The 24,653-nt window shown below is 40.9% G+C and overlaps 1 protein-coding gene and 1 pseudogene across 1 annotated transcript in view; one reads left to right on the plus strand and one right to left on the minus strand.

Moving 5' to 3' along the window:
• Positions 1-630: 630 nt before the first annotated feature.
• Positions 631-24,653, minus strand: part of CALCR (calcitonin receptor) — a 148,530-nt gene continuing 124,507 nt past the window's right edge. The window contains exons 9-14 of the mRNA XM_007472020.1: positions 17,800-17,953; positions 14,148-14,208; positions 14,002-14,068; positions 11,547-11,765; positions 9,080-9,121; positions 631-1,339 (exon numbers count right to left, since the gene is read on the minus strand). Of these exons, the coding sequence (XP_007472082.1) occupies positions 1,067-1,339; positions 9,080-9,121; positions 11,547-11,765; positions 14,002-14,068; positions 14,148-14,208; positions 17,800-17,953 (816 nt within the window). The 3' untranslated portion in view covers positions 631-1,066. The remainder of the gene's footprint in view (positions 1,340-9,079; positions 9,122-11,546; positions 11,766-14,001; positions 14,069-14,147; positions 14,209-17,799; positions 17,954-24,653) is intronic.
• Positions 15,643-16,018, plus strand: LOC103076629 (ragulator complex protein LAMTOR3 pseudogene; annotated as a pseudogene).

Raw genomic sequence — 24,653 nt, forward strand, 5'->3', positions numbered from 1 at the left:
TGGAAAAGGCTGAGATCTTGTTTAGTTTAGAAGCTGGGTGGAAAGCAGTTAATGGACTTGTATGGAGTCTTTTAATTACCAGTGTTAAACAAATTTATCTTTTACTGCTAGATAGCACCCAAGGGCAAGAGGTAATCTGCTTTATAAACCTTGGAATGATTTGCTTTATAAATCCTGGAGTTTAGGAAAGTGGAATTCTCTTCCACTAGGAATTATATTTTTGGCAGTTTTGTGAAAAATTTAGTGATGGATTCTTTGTGACCTCCCAATTTATAAATGTTAGCAACATGAAGGCCAATTCCTCACAGCAGTTAGGGCCTGCACAACAGATAGGATTATCCAAAACCAAGATGAGCATCAGTATTAGTAAACCAATTAACAAATTGACCCATCTAAGGTTTAGAGCAAACTGACTCTAAATTTCTTTTTCATTTAAAGCATTACATTTTCCTGCCAAGTGCAAATCCTTTCCCCCACACACACTTGGTCATCTCATCTCTATATTAGAAAGCCACATTGTCTTGTGGAGGTCACATTGTAATTTGTGCAGTTTACATTGTGTGGATGGTAAAACATCTGAGTAACATCAGAATTGACAGAAATTAAAAAAAATTAAAAATCAGATCCATAGCCAAATACAGAGGTATCCTAATTCAAACTTTAGAGCTAAAAAGAAAAACATTGACCGTGATTTTAATTTCTCAAAGGTATAAATGGCTCAAGATTAACAAGGAGCACCCTGTATCTGAACTAGGTCAATTTAACTGTGTTTTACTTGGACACTTTGCTTGCATTACTATGACATTTGTATCTCATTCCTGGATGAAAGGTGGAATTCACAGGAGTTCACAAGTGTTGCAGAGGGAGACTCCATTCTGAGACTGTCACCTGGTAGCAACAGTACCAAGTAAAACTTTCTTCAGGTTCACTATGGACAAATGCACTTAATAATTCTCACAAATGAGATGTTTGCTCCTGGGAGGATGGAAATCACTTTAAATGCATGGTCGGTCTTTCTCCCAGGAAATGAGGGCTCAGTGATCACGATGCTGTATTTGCGTCACATTCAAGCGGATGACTCTTGCTCGATGATTTCCATGGCGATGACCTCAGCACCCTCAACAGCAATGACCTCAGCCCCCTCCTCGCCTAGGTTGTTGGTGGGCTCGTTCCTTGGCTCCTGATGGCAGATGTAGACAGGCATCTGAGGAGCCTCAGCCAGGGCGGCGGCGGCAGCGGCAGTGGCAGCAGCAGCGTTGGCGGCCCGGTTGGCGCGGCGGCGGCCACTCCAGCGCTGGGCTTGGTATTGGTTCCATTGACGCTTCAGAGCAGCTTGGACCTGGAAGAGAAGAGAGAACCTTGTGTTCATACAATGGTCGGAAATGATCTGAGCCAAGTTCATGAGCACAGGTCTTGGAGCTTCTCAGAGGTTAGGGGAGGTTGAATTGTAATTCTCATCTAAAGGGCCGTGTGGTAAATGCTCTGCCTGTGGAATATACCATCTTGGAAGAAGAATTTGCGAACTGGAGAACTGAGTTACTTGCCTCAACTACCACTGGCAAGGTTATTTGCTGTTTTGAGCAAAGCTTTCTTCATTAGCTCTTACAGTCAATGAATGAAAATTTGACTTAGTTTCACATTCAATATGGCATCCACGCCATATTAGGGAGACAGAGTTTGAAACCTTTTTATCTGCTACAACCTCTGATACAGCAGAAGCTTTTACATTATTGGTCATGACAAAAATATATGGAAACCATTGCACAGTTCTGGATTTTATGATAATGGCCTCATACTGTTGATTTTCCTTTATCCAACGTGGCTTGAGATGGGGTGTGCCCGATAAAGCTCTGGTTAGTGGTTAACTAACCATGTCTTATTCATTTTTGTATTACCAGATGTCGTGCTGTTTGGCATAGAGCAGTTATTCAACAAATGTTTGTTGAATGGTTGTCAACATCCATTCTAGAATGATTTTCTCCCTCTTTAAGTCAAGAAAATGATCATCCATGACCGTATTGTAATTAGTGTGTTAGCGTCTGGTGGTATTAGGGTGGGATGCTAAAACTGGCTAGAGTGAATTTGAGGAAGAGACTTGAATTCCTCCCTGAGGTGAACTGTAAAACACTAGGTCATCTACAGTTGTGATTAGGTCTTCTCTCTCACACCATGGTGTATGATTTGGGGGAATTACCCTTGAGCTCCAATGGGTCGCTAATTTTGGACGTTAGCGTCTGGTGGTATTAGGGTGGGATGCTAAAACTGGCTAGAGTGAATTTGAGGAAGAGACTTGAATTCCTCCCTGAGGTGAACTGTAAAACACTAGGTCATCTACAGTTGTGATTAGGTCTTTCTCACACCATGGTGTATGATTTGGGGGAATTACCCTTGAGCTCCAATGGGTCGCTAATTTTGGAAATTATCAGAAGCAACCACTTGTAATATTGTACCAGCAACGAGCTGCGTGGGAGGGAATGGTCATCACCAGGTAACATCACATCACCTTTCCTTTCCTTTTCCACTGATAAGGCCATTTCACTGGGTCTCATTTGATGCCATGAAAAAGTATTGAACTTTGGGTCAAGAAACTGATTCTGCCCACATTAGCCATGAAATCTTGGGTAGGATAGTTAACCCCTCTGAGACTCCTTTCTTCAGTACAACTCTTCTACCTCACCTAGCTGTTTGAAGGATTAAATTGTTGCACTATGAATCAAAGTGGCTTCTAAGATGTAAGTACCATACAAGGAGGCTATTATTCCTATTATTATACTCTTATTATGGCAGGATGGTGGCCTCAAGTCTTCAGACTAAAGGAAACTCTTACGTCATATGGGTGGATATATATATATATATATATATATATATATATATATATATATATATTTGGAGGGTGGTGGTGTTAAGAAAATAAAAAAGAGCTCTTAATTACATAGTTTCTGATCTCATGTTCAGTTCTCTCTCATATATTCCAAGCTAGGTCTCCACAAAGAGTACTCTACAGCCTGGTAAAATATCTGATGCTAATGCAAATGAAAGTTTTCTTCACATTGTGATTTGCACTGGCAAAAGGTGTTGGATCTTTTGGGAAAAGGAAAGAAAATACTCTTGGTGGGAAGATCACCCTAGGAATATATTTTCAAATACAAAGGTGTTTATTAAAGGTATTAATGAATAAATAGTTCAGACGCTCCCCTTCCATCACTCACTTTGTCCTTCACCTCACTCCCCAAGAAGACAACTATGTTTCCCTATCAGTTTCTGGGCTTTTGCTTTGCAATCTGTGCAGTAGGGAGAGCTACAGAAGTGAAGAGAGACGAGACTGATTATATCAGAAAGGATTGATATGAAACCACAGCTGGATCTATCTGGGAAAGAGCATCCCTACTGAGTTATACTTTCAGATAAAACATGAGTAAATTTTACGTTTTGCCATGCAATGAAATTTCTCTTTTAGTACCTCTTCAAGAATCTAGTAAATATTTAAATTGCTTTCCAATTCTCTTTTGAACTTTGGATTTCTTTACAATGTATTTTCTTGTTGAGACTAACAAAGAGATAGTGCTGCTTTATTTGGGTTGTACTGTCTACTAAACAGGTCCTTAAATGCCAGCTTTATAATCTAGGAACTATCAAGTGCCCTGTTGAGGAATTAGGAAATATACTGGCTCAGCATAATTCTGGAGAAGCAATGTCCCCAGACAAAGGGAACTGATAGTTTCTGTGGATTCAGCATCTCTTAAATACCAACATTGTCTTTATAGCTAAAACACAACACAGATATTTAGAGGTATCCGAGGCAGACAGTGCCCAGCAGGAAAAAAAAAAAAAGGAAGTCTTTGTTTTGCCTCATCTGTCCTTTTAAAACAATCTCCATTGGAGCATCCATGCATACTACTGAAGTACCCAGCATGAGGCCAAAGGGTGTGAAGTCTATTTCAGTTTTTTAAAACTGTTAGAGAAATGTTCATAGCCTCCTATAATTGTATTCCAAAATTATAACCTATCCTTTTGTGTGGAGATGGCAATCTGCTTCCATTTGTAGACCACACATGTAAGAATAGGCCCTTAGCAGCATGTGAAAGACACTTCAATTTAATACAGTTTAATAAGGGCAATTATCTCCTATAATACCACAGGTTGAGCCTAACGCTGCTTTGATCACAAGAATGTGGGCATTGAATCTGAAAAATACAGGGGAGACTCTGGTTGCTCCTGAAAAGCATCAGAAATGTAAGGAGTTGCCCATGGGGTAAGTATAATATACAAAGTTTTGAATTACATAAATTTGTTGCTCGTTATAAAAGCAATTAACACTTCACATTTCCTCGATTATGTCAATTTATTGCCAACTTTAAAAAATAGAGCCCTGGTCTGATGGCTTGAAGACATAATTATTACACCTGGCTCTATTATTAACTAACTGTATAAGGTTGGTAACATTTGGGGCCTCCATTTCTACATCTGTAAAAAAAGAAACTCAGGTTGGAACGTTCGTGGTTGAATTTGGATGTTTTTGTCTTTGGCCTTTGTTTTCCCATTAAGTTCATTATAAGCACTTGCAGTTATGTGCTGCTGAATGGAAAGTGGGATTTATCCCAGGAGTTCTGATGTTTCTTTCCTTTGTCTAGGACAAAGAAATCCTTGTTTAGCTTTGAGTCCCAAAGCTTTCTTGAGTCTCTAGAAAGACAGTATTTTTGAAAGATAAGTTTTATTGAGAGAAAAAATTTCTAAATAGAAAAACTTGTTTTTGCATATGAAGTGGTCTGAAAATAGAACTTTACTAAAAGCAACAGTATACAGCCACTATGGAGAACAGTATGGAGGTTCCTTAAAAAACTAAAAATAGAACTACCATACGACCCAGCAATCCTGCTACTGGGCATTTACCCAGAGAAAACCATAATTCAAAAAGAGTCATGTACCACAATGTTCATTGCAGCTCTATTTACAATAGCCAGGACATGGAAGCAACCTAAGTGTCCATCAACAGATGAATGGGTTAAGAAGATGTGGCAGATATATGCAATGGAATATTACTCAGCCATAAAAAGAAACAAAATTGAGTTATTTGTAGTGAGGTGGATGGACCTAGAGTCTGTCATACAGAGTGAAGAAAGAGAAAAACAAATACCGTACGCTAACATATATATATGGAATCTAGGAAAGAAAAAAAAAGGTTCTGAAGAACCTAGGGGCAGGACAGGAATAAAGACGCAGACCTACTAGAGAATGGACTTGAGGACAAGGGGAGGGGGAAGGGTAAGCTGGGACGAAGTGAGAGAGTGGCACGGACGTATATATACTACCAACTGTAAAATCAATAGCTAGTGGGAAGCAGCCGCATAGCACAGGGAGATGAGCTCAGTGCTTTGTGACCACCTAGAGGGGTGGGATAGGGAGGGTGGGAGGGAGGGAGACGCAAGAGGGAGGAGATATGGGGATATATGTATATGTGTAGCTGATTCACTTTGTTATAAAGCAGAAACTAACACACCATTGTAAAGCCATTATACTCCAATAAAGATGTTAAAGAAATAAAAGCAACAGTATAGCGAACATGCAGGATATGACATAGGGAGAGCCCCTTATAGACAGGAAGGGGAGGTGGTGAGTACAGAGCCCTTCCAGTCCACCCCCCACCCCCGCCCCAGAGGAAGAGGAGAGAGAGATATAAAGAGACACAAATGACTTTGCATTTCCACTTCATGGACTGAATACTTGAAAAAATGGAGAGAAGCAAGCAAGGAATAACAGAACCATTCCTGTATAGCAGGTCTTTCTCTTTGCTTCTGAGAGCACAGTCCTGAAAATTGATAGCCTTGTAAAGAAGTCCCACTCTTGGCCTGGTACCAGGTCCAACATGGTGCCTGAGCAGTGGAGTGGCAGTGACTATGGCACGTACTAAAGACAGGTTCACAGGCCCTTCACAAAGGTGAAGAAAGGGGCCTGAGTTTCCAGGCTCCTCAGGTGGCCTGGAAGGGAGGACTGGTGTCTCAGGATAGGGCTGGGGCCTGCAGAGTGAAAGGATCTCTAGGGTCCTCAGAAGTGAGGGGAGCCACCATGAACTTCAACAGGGGGTGCCAGCATAATACTTGGAAACCAGCTGCCCATTTGTTCAAAGGCTTTTGAACTAAATATTTTCTAGAAAGAGACTGTTGTAAACTATTAGAGGCTGATGGAATGAGCTCTTCAAAGCAAAGCTAAGTTACAGCAAATAAACAAAATTTTAGTTTTCACACATTTCAATTTGTGACTATTAAATTGAGATCCTTCTAGACCTTGCTGCTTTGATCCACAAACTATTTTATCCACAGTACATGGGCAATAGCAAGAAAAATGAAAAAGGGAAAACCTGCACTGTGTTGTTAGTACTCTCAATTTTTAAGCCACTGCTTAGAAAAACTGGGCCTCTCCATAGTTGTAATCATCTTTTTGTGGTCTCTTAGATACTTAACAATTTACTGAAATGATTGGGTGGTCAATGTCCACACTTGGAAAAGTTGTGGGAAATGTCTGTTACATAAGCGTGCTCTCATGCTCATTTCCTGATTCCTTGTACTGTAATCCTCAACATTCCCTTCCTGCTTTTAACCTACCCATTGACTATCTGATCCATTTCCACAGTAGGAGTCACTGATAACATGGATAATAAACAAAAATTAAAACCTGTATCTTCATTGTAGAACTGACATATTAGCTCCCTAGATCTCTGCTAAAATGTAACATTCAGCCAGGCAAAGCCTGATCACAACCATGCGGCTGGCAATCACTTTCCGCATGTGTAAGTGCCCTACCCATGTTCAGTGTTGTAAGACAGTAAGCTCACAAGAGGCCCAGATGCCTGCAATCCATGGGGCTGAGCTGATACTACATTTGGCACAGTACACAGTTGGTGTTATTAGAAACGTCACACTGGTACGTTCCCCCAGTAACATGATATTAACTCAAATGGGGATGGTTTCTTTACTTCCAAAAGCAAAGGTAACATACTTGAATTAGAGACTTTCAATTGTTAGGAGCACCTCTGGGCTTGCTTTCTACGCCTGCCACTTCAAAGATAGCATCATGGATAAGACACAATCAGTACTGAAGTATTTTTACAGACGCATGCAAGCCTTTCGTGTTTTCAAGGTATGCCCTTCCTAAATCTGATTTTTATATTAGCCCTATATCGATATTATTTTAGATGAAAACATTTATTTTGTATGCCACCTGAGCCAACTCAAAAGGCAGGGATATTCATTCACAGAAATTGATATAAAGATGGGGTGACCTAAGCCCTATTTATTTATTAGTTTTTACTGTTCTTAAAAGACACTTTAGGGCCTCCCTGGTGGCGCAGTGGTTGAGAGTCCGCCTGCCGATGCAGGGGACACAGGTTCATGCCCCGGTCCGGGAGGATCCCACATGCCGCGGAGCTGCTGGGCCCGTGAGCCATGGCCGCTGAGCCTGCGCGTCCGGAGCCTGTGCTCCGCAACGGGAGAGGCCACAGCGGTGAGAGGCCCACGTACCGCAAAAAAAAACAAAAAAACAAAAACACTTTAACAGCTGGTAACAGAAGGATGTCTTTTCATTTCTATCCCAGACTTTCAGTATAGTCCCTAGCAATAGTGGATGCACAGTATATTTTTGTTTGATTAAGGAAAGAGTTGATGGATGAATGAATGAAGCAATAAAATGAATCAATCAAAAGGGAGAGCAGGGGCAACCATCTTGCAGTTTTGGGGTTGGAGAGGAGCAAGAGGTTTTAGAGCTGCAAAATATAGGTGCTCACTGAATATTATTTAACTGAAGAAATAAAGACTAGAAAATCCATTAACTATCAATTAATAATGGTTAGAAAATCATTCTTATTACTAACTGGAAAATAATACATTGATTTTTTATTTTTTTTTTTTTTTTTTTTTTTTTTTTTTTTGCAAAACGCGGGCCTCTCACTGTTGTGGCCTCTCCTGTTGCAGAGCACAGGCTCCGGACGCGCAGGCTCAGCGCCCATGGCTCACGGGCCCAGCCGCTCCGCGGCATGTGGGATCTTCCCAGACCGGGGCACGAACCCGTGTCCCCTGCATCGCCAGGCGGACTCTCAACCACTGCACCACCAGGGAAGCCCCATTGATCTTTTAACAAAATGTGATTTGCCTTGGTATAAAATGATTCTTAATAGGAATTAATTTAAAATTATCACAAATACTTTTACATTAAAAGTTATGAGGTGTATAACTCAAGAAAGCGTACTAACGAAACTTCAGGAAGGAGTCATAGACGTAATGCCGTGCAGTGGAAGATTTAGTCCATTTAATTGGAAATCAGGAAATATGGGTTCTAGTCCTGGTTATAAACTATGATTGTGACATTGGGCAAAAGTCACGTGATCTTTCCGGAGTTTAGATTTCTCACCTGAAAAATGAGGGAGCTTTCAAATCATGTTCTTTGAAGCCCTGGAAGTTCTTTGGTACAAATTTAAGCAGCTCCACTTGTGTTTTACAAATTGGGCTCCCAGGCAAGATATCACTGGAAGAAAGGGGACTCTGGCTAAAAAACCCCTTGAAACACTGGTCATGTGGATCTCTAGATTTTACTGATCTAAATATTCAGATAACAAATTACTTATTCCCTTTTGAGTCTTAACTCCAGGGTGATTTTCAAAATGTTGAATAAGTGGTATGACAGTGGCATCAAGCAACTGGAAAAGAAGGCAGTGAACCAGGACAAACTGGCTGGATACTGGTTCTGCCCTAGTGAGCTGGGTCTTCCAAAGCGAATGGGGATGTGACTTCGATTCTACGGAATCCAAAATAGCTTTCACTGTTGCTGCTCAGGGTGCTGACCAGCTTAAGGATAATCCAAGGAAATGAGAATTTAGCTACCTGTCTGGATAATCAGTTGTACCACACAAAAACACAGGTAAGATTCAACTTGCAGTAGTGGAAAAAAATATGATCCAGCTAGTCATGAAACCCTCTAAGGTCAACTGTAGAAGTGAGAGCAAATGAAAAGTGCACAGAGGCCCTTTGGAGACTGTAAAGTGCTGGCTTTATATAAACGAGTGACGGTATTACATGTAACACACGCTTACCTCGTGGTTGCAGAAGCAGTAAATGACGGCAACAAAGAATCCCTAAAAAGAGGAGGAAAAATAGAGTTGAAATTATTTTTGTGTGCATTGTGTTGTTTAGTAATCCATATAAACAGACAACCTGGAGAGGAACATGTCACTACGGCAATAGCAAGCCAGGGCTCGATGAAAGTTACTACCACTCATGTTCAGTGCTTCACTACAAGAATATTCCATTAGAAATGCCTTTTTCTCGTTAGGATTCTATTGTTTGGCTAAAAAGACTACTCTCGTCAATCTGGTTAATATATTACGGCCTTTAACGTGGAGATTTGTAGCAGCATATGCTGGTTACAGGGGATTTGAAAAGAATCTTTGGACCTAAAACACTTAAAAACTGAGATCTTGTAGCGTTTAGTAGAGAAAACTTTTGCAAGCACAAGTGTCACAGTCAGTGCATGGCTGTGGGCCTGACTGTGCCCTGTGTCCTCATGGTGAGCTAGTGCAGTACCGTTCCCACAGCCAAGTCCATCTCTCCAATAAGGACGTGGACTAAGTAACTTCTGAGGTTCCGGTCACTACTCAGAAGATTCCTTGTGTCCAGGCTTTAACTGCCTATAGAAATGGCCAAAATAATAGAGCAGATTATTAAAATAATTCCTAAACTTAATTTTAAGCCCTATTAATCTTGACCTCTTTCTTTACATTAAGCCTCAGCAGTAGAAAACAAAACTACTTGGGCATGAATAATTGAGACAGCAGAACTCTGGCCTAAGAGCCCGTAGCAGACTCACTTCTGCCTTAGGACACGCCATGTCCCACCCTTGCCTTCAAAGTACCTCACACTGTGCCTTCAACGAGGCTTTGGATCTGAAGCAAAGTGAACGGAAACAAGGTAGCCACTCTCCACCCCTGTGTGGCAGACATGGGACCACCTGGGACGACCCCCAAGAGGCTGCTCCATTCTCTCCCAGATGAGAAGAGACCTGGATACATTTCCCTGTGTAGTCACTGAACTGTCAAAGATGGATTCCTGACATCCCTCTGACAGATGGAGGGTAACAGAGCAGGAGGCGTGGATGCTCTGTGCAAATTCATTACAGCTCCTGGGAAAACAATTCAGTGTGTATTTACGAAAGGAAGGTCTGAAAATTACTGTATGGGAGACAGTATATGCGTGGGTGGGACCAGCTGAGGGTCCTGGGAGTAATGGGAAAGCAGAAGCAACAAAGTGCTCACAAAACCTGGTTTCCTTCACAGTTTTGGCTGTTGGCTTGGAGGCTGTAAGTTACGAGATTTTAGGTCAGCTTCAGAGTTATATCTCCTGACTTTGCCACTAACCAGAAAAGCCCATTTCCTTATCTGTAATAGGCATGAGAATACTTACCTCACACATGAAGTGCTATATATTAGTGAATGGTAGCTATAATTATGATGATTTCTGATTGGACAACGTGAGAGTGTCAGCCATACCCATTCTCTGTGGTCTGCCTGACATTGTAGGGATGGGATAAATATAGGTATTCTAAGGTTCTGACCTCTCTAGTCAGAGCCAAGGCAATGAAGTGAAGTGACTGGAAACTGGCTTCCAGTTTAAGAGGGATATAGATTCCAGCTCGGGGTCCAGTGTTGGCATTTCACACTGATCGAAACATCTGCTTCCCTGCCCTGTGTTTTCATGGCATTAGCGACTATACTGATAATAATCCAGGTCGGAAAGCGAATTGGCATTGGTTACATTGGTCTTCAACAGTCCCCTCAATAAAGCAAAACCAAATGTGGCCCTCGGATGCTGGGGAGGGGAAGGAAAGGTCAAAAGCACTGTGGGAGGGACTTCCCTGGTGGCGCAGTGGTTAAGAATCCACCTGCCAATGCAGGGGAACACGAGTTCGAGCCCTGGTCCTGGAAGATCCCACATGCCGCAGAGCAACTGAGCCCTTGTGCCACAACTGCTGAGCCTGTGCTCTAGAGCCCGTGAGCCACAACTACTGAGCCTGAGTGCCACAACTACTGAATCCCGTGCGCCTAGAGCCTGTGCTCTGCAACAAGAGAAGCCACCACAATGAGAAGCCTGCACATCTCAATGAAGAGTAGCCTCCGCTCACCGCAAGTAGTGAAAGCCTGCGCGCAGCAATGAAGACCCAACGCGCCATAAATAAATAAGTGAATGAATGAGTGGATGAGTGAATGAATGAATGAAAAAAAGCACTGTGGGAGTAGCTCTGCAGTGGGTCAGTCTCTGGACAAATATATTTGCTCTCTAAAGATGTATTCTCAAAGCTCATACCTCCTGTTTCCTGTCTCCTTGCCCAATTTTAAGATTCAAAACGTGGGAAAGCAGGCAGTGAGAGAGACAGAGAAGGTAACATGTGTTACCTTCTGGGTAACACGTGTTCTACAGGGTCATCCTCATCTCAGAGGAGCCCCAGAAAACTGTGGGCCCTGCACCAACCAGCTGAGTGAGTGGTTGAATAAGTGCTTTCCCTGCCTGGAAGTGAATCAGAGAGTGCATCACGTAGTCGTAGATCCTTCCAAGCACTGGGTGGGAAGGTCTCCAGGGAAGGACGACGAACTGGACCCCCAGCAGGGGCACCAGGATCAGAGTGGCCCTCACCGCCTTCAGGTACATGTGCGATTCCTCCTCCTGGGACTCCTTCATTTTCTTCACAAGCACCCGGACGATGTTGAGCAAAAAGAAGAAGTTGATCTGCAAAGATATGATCGTTCTGAGCAAATTCTCCAGGTCAGCACCCCTGAAGGACACCCACTTCCCTCAGTTCTCGTTTATCCAGTGTGGGGAGCAGATAGCGCCTACACGGGACACAAGTGACTGCCTGAGAGGTAATATAATCGGCTCCGTGTTACGAGAACACGGAGCATCAGTAGAGCCAAATACTCTCTTCAGACGTGAATTAACATTTCCCCCCCTTTTCCCCTGTACGAGAAAATAATTTCCTGTATATGTAAGTATATTAGGTTCAACTCTAAGGAAGGTATTTTATTCTTTATTTAGGTTTTTATGACTTTTACAAAGGAAGTCATAAATGACACTTTTAAATTTCTCTTTCTTATGAAGATTTTTCCCTTAGGCAGGACTACTTAACTAAAAGTAAAATGAGGGCTGAAAAGTTTATCTGTAAAGCTTATGCAGTGGAGAAAGCTAACCCAGACTTCTTTTTTTCTAATAACACTTTTCAAAAGAAATCACTTCACTGAGGTATAATGTACGTTCAATAAAATGGAGATTTTAAGTTTACATTTGGGAAGTTTAGACAAATGTATGTACCTGTGTAACAACCACTCCAAACAAGAGAAGAGCATTTCCACCACCCCAGAAAGTCCCCTCTTGCCCCTTTGCAGTCAACAACTCCCGGACCCCACCTCCAGCAACTGCTGATTCCTGTCATCACAGAAATGGAGTAATATATGGTGTGTATTCTTTTGTGTCTGGTTTCTTTGGTTTAACATACTATCTGTGGGATTCATTTGTGGTGTGTGTATCGGCATTTCATTCATTTTTACTGCTGAGTAGTACTGCATTATATAAATAATACATATACATAATTTGTTTATTCATTTTCCTGTTTATGGAAATTGGAATGGTTTCCAAAATTTGACTATTATGAATAAGCATGCTGTGAATACTTGTATACAAGTCTTTGTGTGGGCATGTTTTCATTTCACTTGAATAAGTATCTAGGAGTGGAATGGCCTGTTCATATGATAAGTGTATGTTTAACTTTGAGAAACTGCCAAACTGTTTTCCAAAGAGGTGGCTTCAGGTTACATTCCCTCCAGCATTATATGAGAATTCCAGTTGCTCTTCACCCTTGGCAACACTTGGTACGGTCACTTTTTAATATCAGCCATTCTAGTGGATCACAAATTACTTTTGGCTGTGAAGATTTGTTTTAAAACCAAGGGTGTTTTTAAAATTTAATTGATCATTTATTTTAAAATAATTAGAATAAGTCTTCTACCTGGAATAGAAATAAATGTTATTACCCCAAAAATTCAAGAAAGGAAAGAGACCTTTAATAAAAATTGAATTCTTATGGGGTGTTGTGTAAATATTCAAGACCCACGTTAGTAGGTCCTTCTGAGCGCAGTTGAACTAGTAAGTACACCACTACTCTGAAAAATGGCAAAAGAAATTGAATTTGCATTGGAAAGGCCAGGAAAGTTGGGAGACAGCCTGGGGGATAACCCAATCTGATCAGTTACTAATGGATGCTTCTTCAATGCAGGAGCAGCATATGGTCTATGACCCCGACTGTTGTTATTTTTCTTACTCTTACCTGAAGAAAACGCTCTTTGAGGTTAATGGGGAAAATAATGTCTAAATTTTAAATTTGATGGTTCTGATGGCCAACATACAGTAAACCATGGGTGGAAATAAAGAGCCTGCATGTAGATTTAGACAGTCATATTTTCTCCTGGCCCAACTTCTTACTAGTCATGTGATCTTAAGTGAGTTTACTTGAGTCTTTGGGTCTAGTTTTCCTAATGAGTAAAATGTCTCAATGTACCCACTTGGAAGGTCTGCTGTTAGTAACAGCATGGCAAGGTATGTGAAATGCCTGAAATGCTTTAAGTGCATGTTCAGTAGTAGTTATGATGATGGCTCATGGACCAAAGGTGAAATGGAAGATGGTTTAGTTTGGCAAAGCCCAGGGAAAAATGCTGCAGGGGGACTTTGTGGTCTTTCGCTTTCTTATCAGCAACATCCTTACCTTTGGTCTTTAGGAGAATTTATAGAATTGTTGAAAAAAAAAAAAAGAACACCTATATTGTTGCTATGGCTTGTATAGAAATGAGCTTATGCCCCTCCACCCAATTGTAGTAAATAAAAGTCATTTTTAAAAAGACTCAAATCAAATTGTTCTTATTACAGATTATCATTAAATTAACTGTTAATAATGGATTTAAAAAGCAATTCTCACCACTAATGCCCCCATGACAGGACCATGGATGATGTAAAGCAGGTTGGTGTCCACACTCAGCCAGCAACTAAAAAAAAGAGGAGGGAATACATCAATACAATTGCATTTTATTTTCAAATATGTTAACTAAGAACCACAATACTTACTTGTCATTGAATAACAGTGCCCTTGCGATAGCATGGGCAGTGGTTGGCACCAGCGGGAGCCCTAAAATGTGAAAAAGTACAAAAGCTATAACTACAGTTTTATAGAAATAGTGGCAAATTTAATGTCAACATATTGCCCTGATGTTTTTGTGCAGATTATCTTTGGTCAAACCAGGTAAAAATGCTCTTAGTTAGAACATCATATGCTGTCAGAGAGTTTGGTTAACAGCATCCAGATCATTAAAAGCCTTTCACAAATTATCCAGTGTGGTAGGTACATTATTACTCTCACTATGACCATATACCATTGTTATGTCTATGGTGATGATGATGACTATTAATTGAGACCAGAAAGCTTTTCATTGTGTGTGAACTGGGCTCTCTTACACAGGGGAGGTGGGTTGTCCTGAAGGGAAGGGACCTGAGATGGCATATGAAAGCCATAGTCTGACTGCTCCAAAGACTTCATGGTGCTCTCAGTATTTCTTCCAGGCTTCTTGTTTTTCTGTTTATATCGTGTGCATTGATCCTGTTTTCTTTCAACAAGAACACTTCAGAGTAGCTAGTACATACCCTACCCTCTGTAAGTTCTGGCTCCAGGACCTTTTATTAAAGCAGCTCAGAATCTACTTCCCTGAGTGAACTTGAAGTACGAGTCAAACACAACTTTGAGTTTATAAATGGAACGATGGAGACAGCTGCTGGCGATGCGTCCTGTCAGTCTGAATCTTTTAAAAATCAACCTTTATTCTATAAAAGTAATCTAGAGCAAAGCTGTAACTTTTGTAAAAAAAAAAAAAAAAAAAAAAAATTCTTTTTCTCAAATATACCCATGCACAATAGAAAATTGTTTGATTTGGTTGACACATTTGTAGACAGACTTACATGACTTCCCTGAGGCATTTCTATACAGTTGGTAACAATAATTGTTGGGCAGGGGTTTAACTACAAAGTGTGATGTTTTCAGAAAGCCTTCGGATTATCCTCCCTCCTCATGAAATCCTGTCTCTCTTATGGATATTTTTAGGGGCTCCCCCAAATGCTGCATTAAAAGTCAGGCTTAGCTGAAGGCAATCCACAGCTTCTGCTGCAAGAGTCATAGTCACCTGTCAGTGGAGAGTAAGGGCAGCTCTTGGCTCTACAGACAGTGTGGAATGGCCCTCGGGATCCTCCTCCACTATGGAAGCTTCACTGCATGTGTTTTCGTCCCAGAGCTTTTTCCCTCTCACTGCCTTACTATCTGTCTGCTTCCCTTCCACCAGAGGAGCTGTTCTTTTAGCAGCCCTCGGGGAAAGGGAACAATTCTAGAGAGTCCCCAAGGACCTCAGCACCCTTAGTCAATTTGTACAGAAGTAGCCACACCTCACAAATCATGTGACAGCGGCTTTTAGAGGAAGCTCTCTCAGAAGCTGTCCTCTGAAGTGACAGCTCAGAGAAGCAGGCGGCCCAGAAACCCAGGCGTGGAGATTGATCCTGCCAGAGAAAGGGGTTCATGATGGCGGATGACCTACAACGATTCCTGTATAAAAAATTACCACGTGTTGAGGGGCTCCATGCTATTGTTGTATCAGATAGAGGTGGAGTGCCTTTCATTAAAGTGGCCAATGATAATGCTCCAGAGCATGCTTTGAGACCTGGTTTCTTGTCTACTTTTGCCCTTGCAACAGACCAAGGGAGCAAACTTGGATTTTCAAAAAATAAAAGTATCACCTGTTACTATAACACCTACCAGATTGGTTCAATTCAATCGTTTACCTTTGGTGGTGAGTTTCATAGCCAGCAGCAATGCTAATACAGGACTAATCATCAGCCTAGAAAAGGAACTTGCTCCATTATTTGAAGAATTGAGACAAGTTGTGGAAGTTTCTTAATCTGGCAGTGGTTTCTATGTATACCTTATCTTCATTATATCAGACACAGTGTCAATCCAGCAATCTTTAGACTACAGCAACACTTGTAACCATGTACTCAAGAAAGGGCCCCTTTTTCCACCTTACACTAGAGAAAGAGCCTATAGATAGAATTTATGGACAGACTGATTGTCATATTTTCTTGTGTAGGGCCTTTTCTTATTTGTGAGATCTGGGGATTCCACAGAAATGGTTCAATCTATCACAGCTCCTATGGAGTTAGTCCAGTCACCAAATATGCATGAGATTCTATTCGGTGGCTCAGAATCAAAATGATACTTTGATCTACTTGAGCCATGAAGTGTTTCCTATTGTACAATATGCCAGGCCTGCAGAATGAAGCAGACTCTTTTTATTGTGAATGGTGAGAACATATTTTTCTTCATATTATTTTCTTTGCATTGAGTGTGAGGAAGATAAAATGGCTTAGTAAAAGTAATAAAATCAGTACAATCACTAACTTTCCTTTGTATATATTACTTTGCAGTATAGGTATTACTAACTGATTTGATTCTTCTCAGAGGGTGCTGCTCTTTAATGGAAATGAAAATGATAGCTAATCGTTTTTTCTTCTATTCTGCTTTCTATAACCAGTGTTTTTTTAATGTTTGTGTATTCTTTATAAAATTTAGATGTGATTCATTATTGAATTGTTTCCAATATTGGTATGTATGTAAACATGGTAGTATAGCCCTTTTTTTTCATACTTGAGTATAAATAAAATAGTATTTTTAAAAGTACGGTTTGAGCACTACATAGGTTTTTTCCTCCAGACTGTTTTTAAACGTTTAAAGACTACAATTAACTTAATTCACTCTTTCAACCACATGAATAAGTGACTGTTTCTCGTCTGGTATGGAGACTGTTTCACCTAACATAAACTGTCAATTGGAAAATAAACCTCATCCATGAACCTTAAAAAAAAAAGTAGTAGCCACACCTCAAACAGTCCCACCATAAGCTTTTCAAAGCCATTGCCATGCACTGTGAGGTCAGGTAGGTTCTACTTGGAGGCCCATGTGGTTATGTCTGTTGCTTAGCTGGACTCCACTTCCTGCACCTTCACTAGAGGAGTGCAGCTGATGGACTGACAGGAAGGAACACTCTTGAGGAAGGGAAGTGGGTCCAAGGTAGGGGAGTACAGAATTCAAAATGTGAAATTCTCCTTTGCTCTACAAACACGTGATCAATAAAACTGAAGGGGGTCTAATCAGATCTCTCAATCAGCACATGTTTTCAGTCCATCTGTTAGCTGGGTTTGTTTCCTGAAGACATTCTCATAGTCATACCCCTCCTTCGCTGCACTCACCCTCCTGCTATCACAGTCCATGTGAACTTGTTAAAAAGTTTCTACCGGGCTTCCCTGGTGGCGCAGTGCTTGGGAGTCCGCCTGCCGATGCGGGAGACGCGGGTTCGTGCCCCGTTTCGGGAAGATCCCACATGCCGCGGAGCGGCTGGGCCCGTGAGCCATGGCCACTGAGCCTGCGCGTCCGGAGCCTGTGCTCCGCAAATGGGAGAGGCCACAGCAGTGAGAGGCCCGCATAACGCAAGGAAAAAAAAAAAAAAAAAAAAAAAAAGTTTCTACCAAGTTCTCCTGGAGACTGAACTCCTGCCAGCACCTGTGTCCCATCTCTCCTCAAAGGACCTCGGCCCCTGCCTGCTCTCTGACCAAGACTAGAAGAAGACTGAATATACGGACAGAGGTAAAGGTGGCTCAAAACTCAGCTGCAGAAAATACATACCCCAGCCCAGGACGTAATACCACCACATGCGTTGTCCCTCAGCGAACACAGACACCACGATGAGTGTGTGAAGATAGACCCCTTCACAGAGCATCCAGAAATAGTTGCACGACATCATGTACTGGTGAAAAAAGTGCAAAATCTTGCAGATCGGCTGTTGGAAAGAAATGGAGATACTTAGTGGAAGACATCTGTAACAATTTGGCCGAGAACAGAGGGTGAACTTGAGAATGAACCAAAGTTTCTGCATTCAGTCTGGAAGGCAGTTTCCCCAAACATCTATCAACGTGTTACCCTCTAGATTTGGAGATCAGAGTAATAGTTCATAGGTTATTAGTATTACATGTAAACAAACAGCCAACTAGGGCAATGGAAGCCTAGTCTCCCAAATGTTCTTTTCACATTACATCCTGGTTACTTATATAGTCTAGACAGCTTTATTTTTCCTGTAGTGTGTCTGAGACCCATAATTTTTGATAGCATCCAAGGATTCGTCACATAACTTTTAGGGCCCCTTTTCTATGGCCAGTGAGGAGAATAACACAGAAATTGTTAATGCTCTCCTGAAGTTCACTGATCTGTTAGTGATGTTTACTTAGCAGTAAAAGAGGAGAGAACCAGGTGGTTAATTTCTCATATATGAGCCAGGAGCTATGCTGAGCCCAACTGATGTGATTTTGCTTTTATAAGGGAGCCTTAGTTTCTATATGGGGGTCCATGTGTTTGGAACACAGAGAAAAGGATGGAAACCTCACCTGGTACTCAGTACTGATGTGGGATCCACATTTCTGGAGCAATCAAGATTAACTACATATTGTTGGCTGTACAGAAATAAATATTGCTTAAACTACATAACAGAGCACCCTAAATAGTTTCCTAGTCACCGCTAGAGTAGGGCTTGTCATCTTGACACTATCGATGTTTCGGACTGGATACTTTTTGTCGTGGGGCTGTCCTGTGTGTTGATGGGTGTTTAGCAATATTCCTGACCTCTATCCGCTAGACGCCAGTAGCATCCCCTACCCAGTCATAACAATCAAAAATATTTCCAGGGCTTCCCTGGTGGCGCAGTGGTTGGGAGTCCGCCTGCCGATGCAGGGGACGTGGGTTCGTACCCCGGTCCGGGAAGATCCCACGTGCCGCGGAGCGGCTGGGCCCGTGAGCTGTGGCTGCTGAGCCTGCGCGTCTGGAGCCTGTGCTCGGCAGCGGGAGAGGCCACAACAGTGAGAGGCCCGCGTACTGCAAAACAAAACAAAACAAAACAAAAAAACCTGGCATACCAGAGGTCCCCTGGAGAGGAAAATGTCCCTGGTTGAGGAACACTACCCTAAGGTATTTAGCTGTGCTTGACTCCCTCTAACAACAACAAAAATAAGAACAATTTAGCAAGACTTTACATATTAGGGATGATTATTTGCATTATCATTTTATCAAGTGCTCTGCTTTACAGTTTGAATCTGACTGGATTTCAGGCCTTCTTTTTTACAAAGCAAATTATCCAGAAAGTGACTTTCAGTATTGCAGTAACCTTTTCAGGACCACTCATTTCTATTCAATGCATAGCAATAGTAATTCACTTATTGGGAATCTGATGCACTGAGTCCTTTCAGAACTCATTGAATGTTAAGAAGCAGCCAGCTGGGTCCATGAGAAGGCAGATAGTGTATTTTCAGAGACAGAATCAACCTCTGATTCTGACCAAAGTGGAACAGTAGTGCAGATAATTCAAAACATCAGGTAATCTGAAAGCAATTTATATCGGCTTACAAAGGCACTGACTTTATCTGATTACCTTCCTAATTGGCATTATTTAATATTATTATTAGTTTGCATTTGCTAAGCAAATACTTGCTATGTGCACATGACAAACTAGTAAAATAAGAAATTCAGTTGATACTCTGGATTCATTTTAAAGACTACTCTTACTTGAAAACCCTATTCCTTCTAGATCAAGAGGTCCAGAGCAGAAGCTCTGGTGGCTGCCATTTGTAGAGGAAGGGATAAGAAGAGAGCAAAGATGATGGCCCAGGGAAAAGCTGGGGCTCTGGGTCATCCAAAGCAGCTTTGACTTCACATTTTATGTGCAGCCAATCCTCATTATTCACTGTAGGTATGTTCTATATGGCTAGATACAGTAGCATACTAAGGAAAAAACTGTGAGATGTTTTGTTTTTGTTTGGCTTTAAAAAATTTGGCAAGGGAGAATTCAAAATAACAACCAACTATTTCTTAAAGGACATTCTGCTAGAGTTTGGTTAAACACATTATTTAACATCCTTTGATTTTTCAAAATGGTGGCTAAATTTCATGAAGAAACTGTGCTTATTTTTTTGTGTGTTCAATCCTGGACTAGGTCCTGGACAATTGCAAAGACAAAGTTCAGTGCTTGCAATTGAGAAAGTCATCTTCTGGAGGGGAGATGAATACAGAAATACATAAATGTAGCCATGCACAATGACTTCTCAAAAAGGTGATTTCTGTAATCAACATTAATACCATTAAAAATTCTTTTCTCAGGTACATAGCAAAGCCTGGCACCTAAATCATAGCAAATAAATGAATCAAACTAATGGGGTTTGTGTTATTAACATTAAATAATCCATTCAATTTGTGAGAAAATTAACAAGGAATGAATGAGTAGATTCTGCCAAAGTTGAACAAATTATTAAGCGTTGTCAAGCATTCTGCCCTTCCTCTAATTTTTGCATTATTTGGGGGCTGCTATACAGACTAATTTATAGTAAAAGAGGTGGCTAACTATAAATTTACTTCTCGAATTTGCACGAACAATATTGTAGCAAAATGAAGAGTATGCTAGGAGGGTCTCTCTTTGGTTACTGGGGGCTATATCAGAAGCATGTTTGAAAACTTACGGCAAACAGTTAAAACCACATCCTCCACTATATAAATATATTAATAAATAACTAAAAATATTGAAAAATTAGTTTGAAATGGTCTAAAGAGTACTAACTCCATAATACTTTGTACCGAATCAAAGCTGCCAAGTTTATTTCTGATAAATCTTGTTTTAAAGCAGAAATAAACTTTGGTGTAGGTTCTGGTGATCTCCAGCACTGTGTCTATAGGTTGCTCTGCCTCTGTTTCAGTAGTGTGTATATCATTCCGCCTCATGTGGGCATACACTTTTGGGGAATGGAGGTTGCAACTCCATTATCTTCCCTGAACTGCTTAGAACTGGAGTGGGAAATACTGTGGAGAGAAACTACTTTTGTTTGTCTATAAAAGTGAATGGATCAAATGAGACTGATATTTGATTAGGTCAGTAATTTTCCCAGCTCTCTTTTGAAGTGTGAGAGTGATTTTGATACACAGAGAACTAGAAAGGACATACGGCTTACCTTTTTCCTCTCCATTCCTTCATACATCTTACAAGCTTGAAATGCCCTTTCATCTGCCACTTGAAATTACACTCTAAAGTGTGTGGGCATGGCTTATTGAAAGGAGTTCTTGAAAGCAGTGATGTAATAATGAATCCCTCCAAAAATATCCAGTTCAAATATAAATAATGAAAAAGTATATAGTAGTGCTTTTTCAAATTTTAGCATGCATCAGAATCACTGGGAGAGCTTGTTAAAACACAGATTTTGGGTCCCATTAGTAGAGATTCTGATTCAGAAGATCTAGCGTGGGGTGGTAGATTCTACATTTCTAAGTTAAGTACCGAGGGATGCTAATGCTATTGGACAATGGGGCACACTTTGAATGGGTTTAGGGTACAGAGGGAGTTTACTCAGTACCTGACTCCTGTTTTGGTTATTGCTGACCTTCCAGTACTGATAACTCTAACCATCAAAGAGCACAAGCTTCTTGTTCCAGTAGACTCACAATGCAATGAGAAACGTCCTGACTTTGATTCACATGTATACTAAAACTTCAAGAGGAGGAATTACAGAAATTTTTGTCAAGATGCCAGTGCAGTTGGTAAACCAAAGGGCAAAAGGCTTTCATTTCAACTTGAAAACTGTCAACTTGTACAGTCTTTAAAGCTAGTTGAATGAAGGAGAAAAATCCCCCAGTCAGAAAGTCAGCATTAACTTTGTAGGAAACTACTGCAGTCCTTCTCTAGAGAAATTTAAAGATATAATGTTTTCAATTAAATGTGAGTCTGTCATGCAATCCTGGGCTGATTTCTGGTAAAGCCTCAGAGAAAATAAGCTTGAATCTGTGCAACTGTAGTCACGATTGGGTGTGCTTAGAAAAAAAAAAAAAAAAAAAAACACTGGAGAAAAAAGTCCCATTTGAGATAAATACACTGGAAAATTATCCAGAAATTGGCAAAGGAAATACTCCGGAAGTGTTCAGGAAACAAAGCCAGAGAAAACAGAAAACATGATGGGGGGGAAAAAATAGCCTGTTAGAAATGTGACAGGGGAATAAAAATTAACAGCTTGCTGTACTCACGGGTCTTTGCCTACTTGCTGTAATGAGGATATTATCACTCTTCACTGGGGATTTTCAAGCCATGACTGAATGAGTTTTATATGCTCAGGCTTAGGCCACAGCCCTTTTTGTTTATTTGTGATTTAAAACCTCTGAGTATGTGCATTCTGCTTTCACACTTAGTCCTTTTAGATTTAAGCAGCATTTTACACATGCTCTGAGTTTCCACACCTCCCATGGTGTGTTAACACAGAAATGGAACTGAGTACCACAGTTAGAGAATGATGAGTGCTTAAGTCCTGACAATGGTAACAACTCTAGTATAAATAATAATAGCTAACATTTGAGAGTTCTGACTCTTAAATGGATTTATGGATCTTAGGTGTATTGGTTCATTTCATGCTCACAAGCACCTCTTTGAGAAAGGTACTATTATTATTGATATCTCTATCAAGAAAGTGAAGCACAGTGAGGTTAAGTAACTTGCTCAACATTAATCTATAAGTAGAAGAGCTGGGATCTGAGATCCTGCAGTTCAGCGAGAACAATGCTGTAGTATTTGGAGCAATCCACCTGAACACAGCTAATATCAAATTGATTATTGCTCCACAGCTTTCTAGCAATTAACCAACATACCCCAAGGGAGTGTACAAAACTTCTAGTAACTCAACTGAAAGTTTTTTGAGAATGAAAACAAATCTATAAGAAGTGCTGCATGACATTCATAACAGCCTTCTCAAAGCAAGGGAGACAAGCTGCAAATGTTGAGATGAAGACTCACTACATAAACCATACCACAAGATACCATTTGTAGGTGACTAATTTCTTGTGCAGAGGTATCACCCAGATGGGTCAGGTGAGAGAAACTGGAGATTGGGTTGATGTTTATAGCCATTTTAGGAATAAATTCTTCAAATCCATATGGAAACGTGGTTGATTATAAATAATAAATAGGAATAAAGAAACCCTCTATACTTTTCTGTACCATATGATCTTGGTCAAACAGACCATTTATTAGCTTTGAAATGTAAGTAAAGTGAAATAGCATAAATGACCAGGGTAAGATACCTCAATTCATTACCGTGTCTTGGCATTATTCTCTCTGCACTGTCCCTCAAATCCATCATACTTTTTCACTCTCACTCTAATGTCTTTCATAGGCTACCCAAATGGATAATTCCAATACAGTTTTATCTGCCATTTGATCTCTCATCTCAAAAACTCTGCTATCACTGTCACCTCCCTCACATTTACGTGCTCTCCCTCCCACCAGCCTCCTCTGGGCTAGGTGGGAGGAGTCAAATTTCCACCCATGGTTTCATCAGTTTCTAGTGCCTCACTTCTGAGCATCCATTCCAAGCTGATCTTCCTGTGACTAGGTTGACGTTCTGACATAGCCTATTGGCTCAACTGTCCTGAACAAGTGAGACTTAGAAGGAATTCACTTTGGTTTTCAGAACGTGGGACTCATTTGACTTTACTTATATAAGAGGCTGTAGAAAATGTGACCCAATTGTTTTGGCTTTTGAGGTAAATGCTCAGGTTCCCAGTAAAAACTAATCTCACTGTATTGCCCCTTTCAGACTCAGATAAAAAGTTCAGAGAAACATTTCTTTCTAGAAAATGACTAGTATGCTGCCAGCTTCCTTTAGATGCAGCAAGAACAATGCTTTTAATTCTGCCTCCTAACTCTCTACATGAAGATCATCGAATAAGCAGACAGAACATGAAATTTTAGATATTATGGAAATAAAAGGTTCAAATGACACAAATGACAATGGGCAATTTTCACATCACTCAATAAACTGAGGATTTATTCAGCCCTTATTTATTCGATGAGTTATTTTGAGTTTAACTTTAAAAAAAAAAAGTTGTGTGAAGGAGTAAGATTCTCACCCTTGGTTTTACAGGAGAGAATCTGCCCAACCAGAAAACTTTCAAGGGAAGAGACTGACTACTTCGATGGGAAAGGGACCATAAACCCACTGGGATTCCCTGCTGAGAAGTGAGAAAAGTGTTTTCTTTTGCCCCCAACAAAATAAACCCTTGCAGAAGTAGTGTGAAAGCACTGGGATAATGCAGCCTCCTTTTACAAGAAATAACTTTCTTTTTAATATATCCCCTTGGGCACTGGGAAGGAAAATATTTTTGCCTCTTAACTATTGATTCAGTGACCTGAGAATTGGGTCAAAATGAAAAAAAAACAACCCACAATTCTGTCTTTAGTTTGCTTAAGAAAGAGTCTTTAAAAATTATATATTCTTTTTGGGCCTCCCTGGTGGCGCAGTGGTTGAGAGTCCGCCTGCTGATGCAGGGGATACGGGTTCGTGCCCCGGTCCGGGAGGATCCCACATGCCGCGGAGCGGCTGGGCCCGTGAGCCATGGGCGCTGAGCTTGCGCATCCGGCAACGGGAAAGGCCACGACAGTGAGAGGCCCACATATCGCAAAAAAA

The sequence above is a fragment of the Lipotes vexillifer genome, unplaced genomic scaffold (assembly GCF_000442215.2).
Source record: "Lipotes vexillifer unplaced genomic scaffold, Lipotes_vexillifer_v1.1 scaffold1704, whole genome shotgun sequence".
NCBI lineage: Eukaryota > Metazoa > Chordata > Mammalia > Artiodactyla > Lipotidae > Lipotes > Lipotes vexillifer.